The sequence below is a fragment of the Acomys minous genome (genome assembly GCF_964271855.1).
Source record: "Acomys minous genome assembly, chromosome: 13".
In the NCBI taxonomy this organism is placed as follows: Eukaryota; Metazoa; Chordata; class Mammalia; order Rodentia; family Muridae; genus Acomys; species Acomys minous.
In genome coordinates, this window is record NC_140495.1 from 18,074,561 (window position 1) to 18,086,905 (window position 12,345).

Consider the following 12,345-nt stretch of genomic DNA (forward strand, 5'->3'; position numbering starts at 1 on the left):
GTGGCATGGCATTGTGGGAGAACCTACATTGGATGGTGTGGTCCTGTGGGAAAACCTGTGCACGATGGTGTGGCACTGTGGAGGAACCTGCATTGGATGGTGTGGCCCTGTGGGAGAACCTGTGCTGGATGGTGTGGCACTGTGGAAGAACCTGCATTGGATGGTGTGACACTTGTGGAAGAACCTGCATTGGATGGTGTGGCACTTGTGGCAGAGCCAGCTTTGGATGACATGGTACTGTGTCTAACTTTCTCTGGCCTCAATAGCAATGGAGCCCCATATAGGGAGTGGGTGCTATAGAACCTAACAGGAAGGTTTCCAGAAGGGACACACACACATTGGTGCATTCATGGTAACCTGTACAGAGGAAATACTCTAAAGGACGCCGAAAACTATTTCCTCCTGCTAGGAGCTCATGTTTAGCACGTCCCCTTAAAATGGTGGCAGCAACAGTAGAACAGAATCCATGGATGTAGTGGAGAACAGGGGCAGGGGATAAGTGCTGTTGGTAGACAGTGTTTACAAGAGCCTACGAAGTAAAGTATACAGGAGACTCTCTGTGGCCACCTACAATACTTTCATGGTCTCCCAGACACATTCTGGGCATCTCTGAAAGGGCCTTTTCTGAACCCAAGAAAGTCTTAATGTTGGCTATCACAACTTCTTTTGGGGTGGGGTTTGTGGAAACTCCAGAATAGTCCTGACTATACAGACTTAATAATTATCTCCAAATTGGCACGTCTTCTCAACAGCATACGAGGGAATTATCTAGAATGTTTCTCCCAGCCAATGAGAAAGCACAACTCTGCTTTACTGATTACAATGGATAGTGGCTCACGACTGTACAAACCAATAGAGCGCAGGTGGATGAGCAGACTAGACTGCCAAGGCTGTTCACTATGCTGGGAGGGCTTAAGTGCCTATCAGCTTTTGCCAAGCAGAGATAATCTGCTGCTGGCAGGGCCAGGCTAAATTTTAGCTTATCCCTGTTCCTTTCCCAGGTATCCTTGGGCAACCAATATGCTTCCCAATTGGCTATGGCAACCCTAAAGGGACCAGAGATCCTAAACTTCATGAGCGAAGGCGAGCTTTAAAAAAAATTTTTTTTTTGGTCAACTATAGTCACCACGGCTTCTTATTTGTAACTCTGTATGTATATGCTTCTTTCCCTAGATAGTTATGGTATGTATATCCTTCCTATAGGACTTGCTCAGCCTAGACAGGGTCGGCTGATGCTACTTCAAGGATAGCAGGGTCACTACCAACATGTGAGAGACGTGACGTTGCCCCCTCCCCACGACCTCTATGCATACGTGTTTGAAGTTCCGGAAGGGCACAAACTGGACGATGTCTCGAAGGACAGGCTCTCCCTTAGGTGACCTTAGAATTCCATCATCGCCGTCCAGCATCTGCATGTCGCTGAAGTCGGCATTCCCCACGCCCACGATGATGACGGACATGGGGAGGTGGGAGGCATGCACGATGGCCTCTCGGGTGTCAGCCATGTCTGTGATGACACCGTCTGTCAGGATCAGCAGGATGAAGTATTGCTGGGGTCAGCGGTCAGACCAAAAGTTGAAGGACGAAGGAAGAGGCGGGAGAGAAAACGACAGCACAGTATTAGGTGTGTATCTATGTCTAGGTGGCCTCCTTGCAGAATGACCAGAGCAGCAGGGAAAATAGACATTTTTGTCTGTTTGTTTCCTTAACTTTTTATTAAGAAAAATCTAGTGAAAAACCTAATAGCCTGGGCACCTCTGTGGGACACATTATGAGGCATCGACAATTATCAATGTGTGGTCAATCTTGCTTTGTTTTTTGCCCTCAGTTATCCAATTTGTTTTATTTTTTGAAGCATGTTCCATATGTTACAACATTTCTATAAATAATACGCATGAAGATGAAAATTGTACTAATAAAATAATATCCTAAATGTGAAACTAAATTTATAGCCCACTGAACAAAACTGACAGGATATCTGTGCTTTGCTGTATACAAAGGCTTCCTCATTTGATTTCTATTTCTGCCTTAACTACAACCTACGGTCTCAGAAAACCATAGGAGCTCATTCTCTGATGACTCACATTTCCCAAGGCAGGATATTTTCCTCAAAGGCTCTCCAAAGTAGATTCCAAACTATCCTCCAGCAATCCCAAAACTTCCGGCTCCTTTAACGTTATCTGCTTATTCTTATCTACCAATTTGGTGCCTGGGTCAAATGGGCTGGTGGTTTTGTCTCTGGATGACAGCCACACCTTCACTCCTGGACTGTCACCTCCCCAGCCTTCCCAGGTCTTCTGACCCTCACATCAACTTCACAATAGCTTACTCAGCCAAACCAGAGCTGGCCTTCGTTCAACGCTACCCCGCTTAGGACATTTGTCTTCCAGTGCCCATCTTTTAGACAGTCCCCCATCTTTCCAGCCTACTGGACCTCCCTCTGTCTTCCCATTAACTTTAGAGAGACCTCAAGACCTTTGTTGACTCTATATATTTTTAGGTTCTCAGCCATTACCTAGACGATCAGGGCTTCAGGTCAACAATAGATATGCTTTCAGCCTATGCCAGGTAGCCCCTGAAGGCTTAAGGTCATGATGAATTGAGGCACAATAGCTATAACTTAATTCTTTTTTTTTTAAATGTATTTATTTACTTACTTTAAATCCTTATTGCAGCCTCCCTCCTCCCAGTACACGCCTCATATGCCACTTTCTCCCATTCTCCCCTTTCCTTCTCCTCAGAGAAGTGGAGGACCCTCACGGGTGCCAACCCAGCCCAGCACGTTAATTTGCTGTAGGATTAAGTGCACCTTCTTCCACTAAGGCAAGACAAGGCAGCCTAGTTAGGAGAACAGGATCCAGAGGCTGGCCTCAGAGCCAGAGAAGGCCCCTGTTCCAGTTTGGGGGAGGGGGACCCACATGAAGATCTAGCTGCACATCTGATTGTAGCTTAATTCTAATAATAATTTTGCTGACTATCACAAAGCTCAGTATAGGTAGATAGCAGGAGACTGGAAGTCAGGAGAACTGGCTTCGAAGCATCCTGTGAGGCCTGGAATATCCTTTTATGCTATCATCTCAGCTTTATTTTTCAAAAGACAGGAAGGGACAAGATCATTTATGTGGTCTCCTTCAGCTTGAAGACCTTTGAAAATTTACACATGTGTTGTCCAGTGTAGTAGTTACTAACCTCGTGCAAGTATTGAGCTTTTCAAATGTGGCCAGTGTAAGAGAGGATCCGAATTTTAAGTTTAAAAAATAGATACCCAGTTCAGTTACTGGACACTTTTAAAGTATGCTTAGAACAAATCAAATAAATGGATTGATACTTTCATCTATCAACTTATCCAAATAAAGATCAAGTGTTTATGATAACTCAGCACCCAAACTGAGATGTCATTAAGTGTAAAAAACAAAAATTTTTTAAAGTCTTAATATAAAAAAATCCCCAAAGTATAATTTTTATATGAATCAGATGCTAAAATGATAATACATTGGCTAGTTGGGACTTTATATTAGTAAAGGATATTAAAATGTATCTCCTTGTTTTTCTTTTATTTGTTTGTTTGTTTGTTTTGAACTAGGGTTTCTTTGTGCAGCCTTGGCCATCCTGGACTCACTTTGTAGACCAGGCTGGCCTCGAACTCACAGGATTACAGGTATGTACCACTGTGGCTGGCTTCTTTTGCCTTTTTAAAAATGTGGTCACTACAGAATTTACAGTTGTGTCTAGGATTTGGGTTGTATTTCCTTTGGGTTATGATGGTGGGGAACACTGCTGGGAGATGGGCAGGACTTGTTCCATGTCAATGTGATGGTTCTCCTAGCATGCACGTGAAGGATGTTCTGGCTGGCACTTGTTTTTCAGCCTTCCTGTTCCCTCTCCATGTAGAGAGGCTGCCACAGGGCTCAGCCGAGATGGCGGTCAGAGTGAGGACTGCATCTGTCAGTGCAGAGAGACCCTTTGGAACTGAGTGCGGATGTGGTCCATCATGAGTACACTACGCTAGCTTCACTGTGAGATGGGAGGGAAGAGGTTTAGGCAGATGAAACCCAGGCCGAACCCCAAGAGAACTTTCCACATAGTCCCCAAAATATGCCTGGTCATTGCAGGATGTAAGTGTGGGAGATTAAGATGTTCCAGGCAGAGGGATTATAGCTTACTGGTAGAGCACTTGTCAGGCACGGGAAATCGTGGGTTGGTCCTCAGCAGTACGAAGACTAGTGCGTGAGTAAGAATGAAGAGAAACACGCTAACTCACAACAACATCAAAAGTTAAGAACTCTCTGGAGTCAAGAGAGCGGACAGAGCAAATACTCTAGAATCTGTTTCTTCCTAGTTTAATGTACTAACTTTAATAAGTTATAGACTACGGTATTGAACCAGATGGAAATTTCCAAATAAAGCAGTAGCAACAGCTCATTCCAAAGTCAGCTTGGGGAAGTGCTCACGTGTGAACTATTATCATCTATGAGGATACCTGAGGTCTATGGAGAGGCATGTTCACCCCTAGAAGAATTCTACAATATCAAGAGAATATCAAAAAGAAAAATCCTATTGCAAGATCCCCTGACACAGCTTGTCTAAGGAGTATAAGTTCATGCCCCTCATTAGGGGTAACGAGGAACCCCAGGCCACAGTGTCCAACAGTGGGAGAAACTGCTAGCGAATATGTAAATTCACACATATCCAGGAGGTGTTATTTATCTGGCGTTTTGTTTATAGATGATTTTTACATGCGGTTCTTCCTTTTGGTTATCTCAGTCTCCTCAAAAGCAGACACACCTGGCCTTGGAGTTGTTAGTGGCGGCCACAACCTCATGTTGGCTTCTATTGGCACAAAATCCACACCTGTATCTTTGCTGTTGTCCTTTCACTTTTGTAGGCCCTGGTACTCCAGCGGGGGGGCGTTGAAAGCATCTACTCTTAAAGTTAAGCTGCAGGGAATTGCAAAGATGTATGAGACGCTCTTATAAACAAAGAAAAGGAGCCTGGCCTTCTCAGCTTCCCCTTGCCCAGTTTTGACAAGAATGCGGTTTTAGTTTAATTTTTAAAAATCTATTTTAGGGGCTAGAGAGATTGACTTGCATATTTCAGGGTAGCTGAGGATGACCAGAAACTTCTAATCCTCCTGTCTTCACTTCATGAATGTTGGCATTACCTATATTATGCCATCATAGGGATTAAGTCCAGGGCTTTCTGCATGCTAAGCAAGCACTCTGTCTACTGAGTTACACTGCCAGGCCCATAATTGTTTTTTTTTTTTTTCAGTCTCATTTCTTCTGCATGGAGCACACCAAGGGAAAGGTGAAGTACAAAATCCACTTAGGATTTGCTTTGATATCGATGAAAACAGTGGTACAGAGCAGACAGTAGCCATGCAGGTAGTAAGAAGTGGTAAGACGGGAGTTATAGGTTGAAGATAGATTAGCATCACAACTAACTGATAGATTGGAGCGGGGGGGGGGGGGGGGGGGGGGAGGGGGCGCTAGTGTTAGCAGGATTTCAAGATGGCATCCAGCCATTTTTATTTCCTAGTTTATGTCCTTGTGTTGTCTTTCCTCATACCGAATTGGAATGGTCCAGGGTATTATGAGATGATGGAGTGAGTCTTCTGTGGTAAGTTAGGAGACACAGTTATTCCTTATTTATCTTGAGTAGCCTGAGTAGGGCGAGCCGCTGTGCTACGGGAGGCTTTAGTATTCTCTTGGACAATGAAGGAATGAGGTCTCTGACCAGAAACCAGCATCCACACGCCAGGCATATGACTAAGCCATCTGATTAGCAGATCTTTCAGCCTCAGGCCACCCTTCGAAGGACCTCATCCCCAGCCAGTGTCTTAACTGCAACCTTGGGAGAGACCTAAGCCTGGGCCACACCAGCCAGCTCTGCTTGAGTCTCTGATCCACAGAAAATGTGGAGGTAATGAATGTGTATTGTGGTTTTACGTTGCTTAGGGCTGTGGGTCATTAAGCAAGAGGAAACAAGGAGAAGAAAAGACACGGGGTAAGCCAAGGAGCCCAGGTTACTTCAAGGTGATAGCTTGAGCAACTCGGGGCATAGTGATAAAGTCCAGGAAGACAGGGATTCAAGGAGGGAAGGCTCAACAGGTGTGTGGGGAGGAAGTAACTGAGAGAGAGAGAGAGAGGGAGAGGGAGAGGGAGAGGGAGAGAGAGAGAGAGAGAGAGAGAGAGAGAGGGAGAGAGAGAGAGAGAGAGAGAGAGAGAGAGAGAGAGAGAGAGAGAGGACAACAGAGGGCTCTGAGTTGGAGAGGCTGCATCTGTGCTTTCACCATCCAGATGGAGATGTTGAGAAACAGCTGAATGATGAATCTGAAGTTCAGAGGCAGAATTGGGCAAATGATACATATTTGAGAATCGTAGCATACAAGAAGCTATAGCATCTGAGGCCACAACAATGAACAAGATCACCCCAGAGAGAGAACAGAGGAGATTCAAAGGCTGAATTCTGGAGATTCGGCATGGAGATGTGAGGAGCCATAGAACGAGGGGGTGGGGAGGAAGAGGAGAAGGCAGACTCCATCTCTATGGAGTCTACCAGAGACATCAGGATGGAATGTCTAGCTTTGACAAGTACAGTCTTCAGAGGAAATAGGGGAGGAAACTCCCACAGGCTTGTGGAGAGGGGCTAGCATGAGGAGAGATGGAGACAAGCAAAGCAGCTGACTCCCAATGAATTGGCTGCCTAGGGTGATAACACCTGGAGAGTTGCTAAAGGGAAAGTGAGACCAAGGAGGCACAGCTTTATATTAAATGGGAGATACTATGGGAATGTCTATATAAGGGGAGTGAGTGAGGACAAAGAACAGAATTGTCACATCTGTCTCTGGGTAACTGAGAGAGGACATGCTCCAGTGCATGAAAGTAGTGGCTGAGATTTAATAAAAATCTGGTCCCCAATCCATCCTAACACAGGGAATAGGGGTGCAGTGCAAGCAGGTTAGGGGAGTGATGGCAAGATAAGGGTAGAATGTTCTCTCTCTCTCTCTCTCTCTCTCTCTCTCTCTCTCTCTCTCTCTCTCTCTCTCTCTTTTTTAAGATTTATTTATGTATTAAGTACATAGTGTTTTTCCGGGCACACCAGAAGAGGGCACCAGATCACATTATAGATGGTTGTGAGGCACCATGAGGTCACTGGGAATTGAACCCATGACCTTTGGAAGAGCAGTCAGTGCTCTTAGCCTCTGAGCTATCTCTCCAGACCCTGTTGTGGTATTTTGTATTACTGTTCTTCATCACCATGAAGTAGAACCCCCCTCTGTGTTTCACTGGAGTGTGGTGGTGCATGCACCCGTGTGCACACATGTGGATGGAGGTCAGAGCAGGATATTGGGTGCCTTCCTCTGTCTTTCTCCACTTTATTGTTTCGAGAGAGCCTCTCACTTACCCTGAAGTTCAAGGTTTCAGCTAAGCTCCATGGCCAGAGAACTCTAGGTATTAGGCTGCCTCTGACTTTTGAGTTAATCTGGGCTTGTAGGCATGCACAACCATGCCTGGATTTTTATGTATGTGCTGTGGCTTCAAATTCACTTTCTCATGGTTACAGCGCAAGTGCTCTTTCATGTAGGCGCAATGTTATTGTGCCCCGTGTAAAGAGTCAAATGCTGATTTCTGTGCCCCTTACATCTGGTTCCAATGCTTGTTCTGAGAATCTCCTGTCTCAGTGTTGTGTACATTTTGTTCCCCAATTGTCTCCTGGTCTGCCAATAAAACAGCTTAGCAGCCAAGCTGAGCAGGGGAGAGAAAAAGGGCCGGACTTCCTGCCCACCAGGGAAGGAGAAAAGAAAGAGAGGAAGAGAGGATTCAGCCAGGGACAGAGCCCCAGAGCAGCTGAGCAGAGAATGCCATAAAGTGCGAGTAACTCCGGGATGTACGCTGGGAGGAAGCCAGACTAGCATAGAGAGCTGATACAGGCTCACATTGCGCAGTCGTGGTGCTGTAAAGCGTGTTAAACAATATAATAGTCCCGTCTCAATTATTTGAGTTCTAGCCAGGTTAAGAGAGAAACCATAACTCTTTCCCCCTGAGCACTTCCCCAGCCCTTCAACTACTGTTTTCTTTAAGTGGCACACACTGCTTCTATCTGTAGTCTGCGTAAATTGGAAAACAAGCCTATTGTTAGACTTATGTCTCATTTCCTGAGACAAGAGGTGTGCATGATAAAAATCCAGGGAATTCGGTAGCTTCCACTATAATGCGTTTGTGTTCAGACAAAGAGAGACATTTGTGTCTACCCTAAGCTTCACCATGCCAGCAGATTTGGGTCGAATTAACTTCATCTTTTCTTAGATGAAGATATCGAAGACAGAGAAAAAAAACTAGAACTGATTGTCAGGCTAGCATGGGCGTTACAGCCAATATCCGAGCCAGGCCGGGTGAGCCCCTGCCCCTTTCCTTACCGACGCCTCCTTAGTGTTTGTCTCCTCTGAGGCTGACTTGGCAACCTTCTGTATGATGGGGGCAATGTTAGTGGGACCATAAAGCTGGAGCTTGGGAAGACAGCTCTGATAGGCTTCGACGACTCCTTGAATCCCTAAGGTGAGATTTGAAAAAAAAATCAACAGTTCCATAGTCCCCTCATATATGTTTCCATTCACACAAAAGCAAAACAAACAAACAAACAAACAACAACAACAACATCAACAACAACAAAACTTTCTCCCGATAGTCCTCATGCATACCACATGCAGAATCTTAACACAAGAAGAAATACTAGGTCAGTATATTGCTGCCTCCCTCCCCCCACTGAAATCAAATCACAGTGAGTTGTCCAAAGCAACTGTTTCCACGAATTGTCCCCCCCCCCCAACGTGTGAGCCTTTATTAGCCTGCTATGGTGTAAGGAGGCAGAGGCTGCTCCTATTTTACAGGTGAAAAAGCAGAGGCGTACACAAGTTACACGGACTGCCCCAGGTCCCAGAGAAAGTGAGTTGCAGACTTAGCATGTAAGTGCAGGTGTTTGAGCTGAAAGAACCACTAAGCAAGGTGGCTTGAGTGGGTTGCTTGGTTTGTTTGTTTTTGTTTTTTAAATCATGTTGTTGATTTTAGAGTAAGCATCCCTGGACTGCCTATAACTGTCACAGGCATGTGTGACCATAGCTCTATTACTCCCACTAAAGCCAAGGATCATGACTTATTCACATCTGTATCCCCGCAAGGAGCTCACAGCAGGGCTGAGCACACATGGATGATCCTTGAGTGTGCACACAGCCTGCATGCTCATAGGCTGGTAGTTATGAGATGACTTGATGTCAACCATTCACTTAAAGAAGGACATTCACCCTGAGGTCACATGAGCTCAGGACATAGAAAAGGCTGGGATTCTGCTGGGAGAGGCAGTTCTGTCAGCCCCATTACAGTCTGTCCCCACAGAAGACCATTATGAATAAACTGCCGTTATAAATCCATTTTATTCACATGCATGCTGTTGCTGCCTATATGACTTTTCTATTTCATATTTCTATCCTTCCTGGTACCAAAGCCGCACTCTGCTCTTGCTTATGACCATAGGCAGTCACAGAATTGCTTTCCAAAGCCATCACATGCTGCAAATCAGCTTATGGACAATTCGGATGAGCAAGTTCTATATCGTTTTCCCTTATATAGGTTTCTAACCTTATTGGAAATACTCCGCCCACCTTGGCCAGCCTGGAGCCTGTCATTCCAAAGGTAGACACCAAATTATTTTACTATGTGGAACAAAAGCAAAGGGATGCCAAACAGAAGCTCTTTTTTCCCCCCCCCTTTTTTTTTCTGGCACGAAAACTTTTGCTTAAGATAAGCAAGTTTGATTTCCTTTCCAAAGCTATTAGGCAGCTGGACTGTGACAGCGTGAAATGGCAAACACCAGGGTGTGTACTCCAGTCGCCTTTAGTGGGAAACCACTTTACTGTCTTGTGACAGAGTCTAAACCTGACCTGGAAGCTCAGGGCTTCAGCTAGATGGGGGGTGTCTGGAGAATAGGGGAGCCCAAATCACAGTAAGGTGGGGTTCAGCGATGGGGGAAGGAATACTAGGATAATGGAGATTGTGACTTTGAGGTCACTGTGCTCAGATGCAGTGGTACTGATGTCATAGTGTCATAGTGACACTAAATGCCAACTTTGAGAAAGGAATTTCAGAATGTTCAGAATGTTCAGAATGTTCTCCACCCTTCACTACGTCTCCGCCTACCGTGGTGCAGCCCACTTTTTCCTCAATAAGGAGGAGAAGAGAAACATGGACACTTATGCCCTAGAAATGTCTGCCTTCCCAGCCTCAAAGGCACTTGGCTCTGGTTGCTACTTATTCGAAGGCAGAACGTATCATAATTCTCATTGCTCTTTCGGCGTCATTGTTTTGTGAAAGCGTGCTCAGGAAATTCTAGGTAGGAGAAAACAAAGTAAAACGGACTAGACTGAGCCTTTAAATCTTTGAGCACTCTCTTGCACAGAACCATGAAAGCTCCTATCTTTCCCTCTTTCCGTAAACCTGCCCAGAGAGGAAATTGGGAAAAGTCCAAATGAAAAGCAGAGAAAGAGAGAGAGAGAGAGAGAGAGAGAGAGAGAGAGAGAGAGAGAGAGAGAGAGAGAGAGAGAGTGCTTCATCTTTCTCCATCATGGACCATTCTCTCATTAAAAAAACCCCAAAAAACTAGAATTTAATTTTGATCCATTATGATTTTAGCTCATTTTATTTTGGTTAACTTTATTTTGGCTAGGGGAATCCAGGGTGTTGGTCAAAGCCCGATTTCCTCCTGCATTCTGTCTCTTGCAGGGTGCACAGTCCCACTCTGTAACGTAGCGCTCCGTTCTCTGTGGAGCGGCGTGGCTTAGTTGGATTCTCAGAGCCTATTTCTGAGCTGTGGCCACTAACAACCCAGGCGCTGTGTGTTAGTAGGAAGACGCTGAGCCTAGAAGAGTGCACACAGTTAGGCTCTACGACGCGACGCTGGCTTTCCTTAGAGTTATGACTTACCTGCACATTCTGGGTTGTCTTCATTAAAGTTGATTGCAAAGTCATGAGAGACCTAGACACCAATTAAAAATTTAAAAGAGGAGGAAAGGAGAATTACAACTTGAATCTAATAAGGAGGCACCAGGGGCTTGGGGTTTGAAAACAAATGGCATGTACATTGATGAGTTAAGCTGCAGGCACCATTTTAAGCCTGTATACAATCAATCTGAGCCAGAGGGTGAATTCTCAGCTCCCTGTGGAGCTAAGGTGACAGGAAGATTTTTCTAGAATCAGATAAATGCTGGCAGGAGGGGGAGAGTAAAACATATTTAAAGGTGGAAAAAAGAGAAAGAAAGAAAAAGGAAAAAAGTAAAAGTTTAAGAAAAGGTACCTATAAATAGTTTCTAAACTCAACTGGCCATAGACTGAAGGGTTAAAGTTGAATCAGCTTTTACTTGCACACAGAAATTAAAAAAAAAAAAAACTCAACTAACGTAAGCTGTTGGATAGACTTGGTATTGCTTATAGAGGCACCAGCTAAGCGGTTGACATTTAAGGATCATCCTGATACACAGAATCACCGTGCACAGGGATCTTGAGGTGCACACAGGTGAAATAGAATGCCTGCTACTTCTGAAAAGATAAATAAATAAAGCCATATACCCTGTAATCTTCCACCACAAGCTCCCCTGCCTGGCGGTGCCTAAGTGGAAGGACAGATGACACACTACCTGCGATTTTCTTTTCCCCTAAAATCTGATAAAGGAAATGGGCGTAGTCTGGCATCTGGACAGTTTTATGGAATTTCATGGAAGATTCCATTTCAAAGGCTATTTCTGACCACCGAGAGTCTCTTGGGTGCTAAAAAATAGGTCACCTCATTAAAAGGCAGACACTTCCTTTCTTAGTGGATGGCCACAGGTGAAACAGTTGATGTGTGTCCACTGTCTCTTCATCCTCCTCAGGGTCAAGGCAAGCGAACTCACTTCCAGATGCCCCTACTTGGTTTATTTACCTCCAGTTTTTCTTTAGCCTGCAAGATCTTCCTTCGTCGACCCAAGTTACATACTAGACACACTGGCAAAGGCAATCCCGAGGGGGGATCTGAATGGATTTTGTCTGAGTCCCTTGAGTTGAATGTTTTGGGTGTTTTCTCAGTCTCTCACCATATTGACAACGAGTTAAATCAAGAAACCCTGTGATTGGACCTTTGAAAAACATACCCAGAACACCCTGAACTCTGGACTTCTATAGTTCTACAAAGGATGGGCAGGAAGAGACTGCAGAGATCACCTGGACCACAGTCAGGACAAGATGCTACCTCCGCGCACTCACCGTGTACTCTGGGGGTATCCTGGCACCAAACCCAAAAGCCGGGAACATCTTGTCA

General features: G+C 45.0%; 1 protein-coding gene across 5 annotated transcripts in view; it reads right to left on the minus strand.

The window, feature by feature from the left end:
* The window catches only part of CPNE4 (copine 4), a 448,796-nt gene that overhangs the window by 7,551 nt on the left and 428,900 nt on the right, over positions 1 to 12,345 (minus strand). For all 5 annotated transcript variants that reach the window (XM_084754390.1, XM_084754394.1, XM_084754392.1 and 2 more), the window contains 4 exons: positions 12,291 to 12,345; positions 10,977 to 11,028; positions 8,420 to 8,553; positions 1,314 to 1,550 (listed from right to left, as the gene is read on the minus strand). In XM_084754390.1, coding sequence (XP_084610516.1) covers positions 1,314 to 1,550; positions 8,420 to 8,553; positions 10,977 to 11,028; positions 12,291 to 12,345 — 478 coding nt within the window. The remainder of the gene's footprint in view (positions 1 to 1,313; positions 1,551 to 8,419; positions 8,554 to 10,976; positions 11,029 to 12,290) is intronic.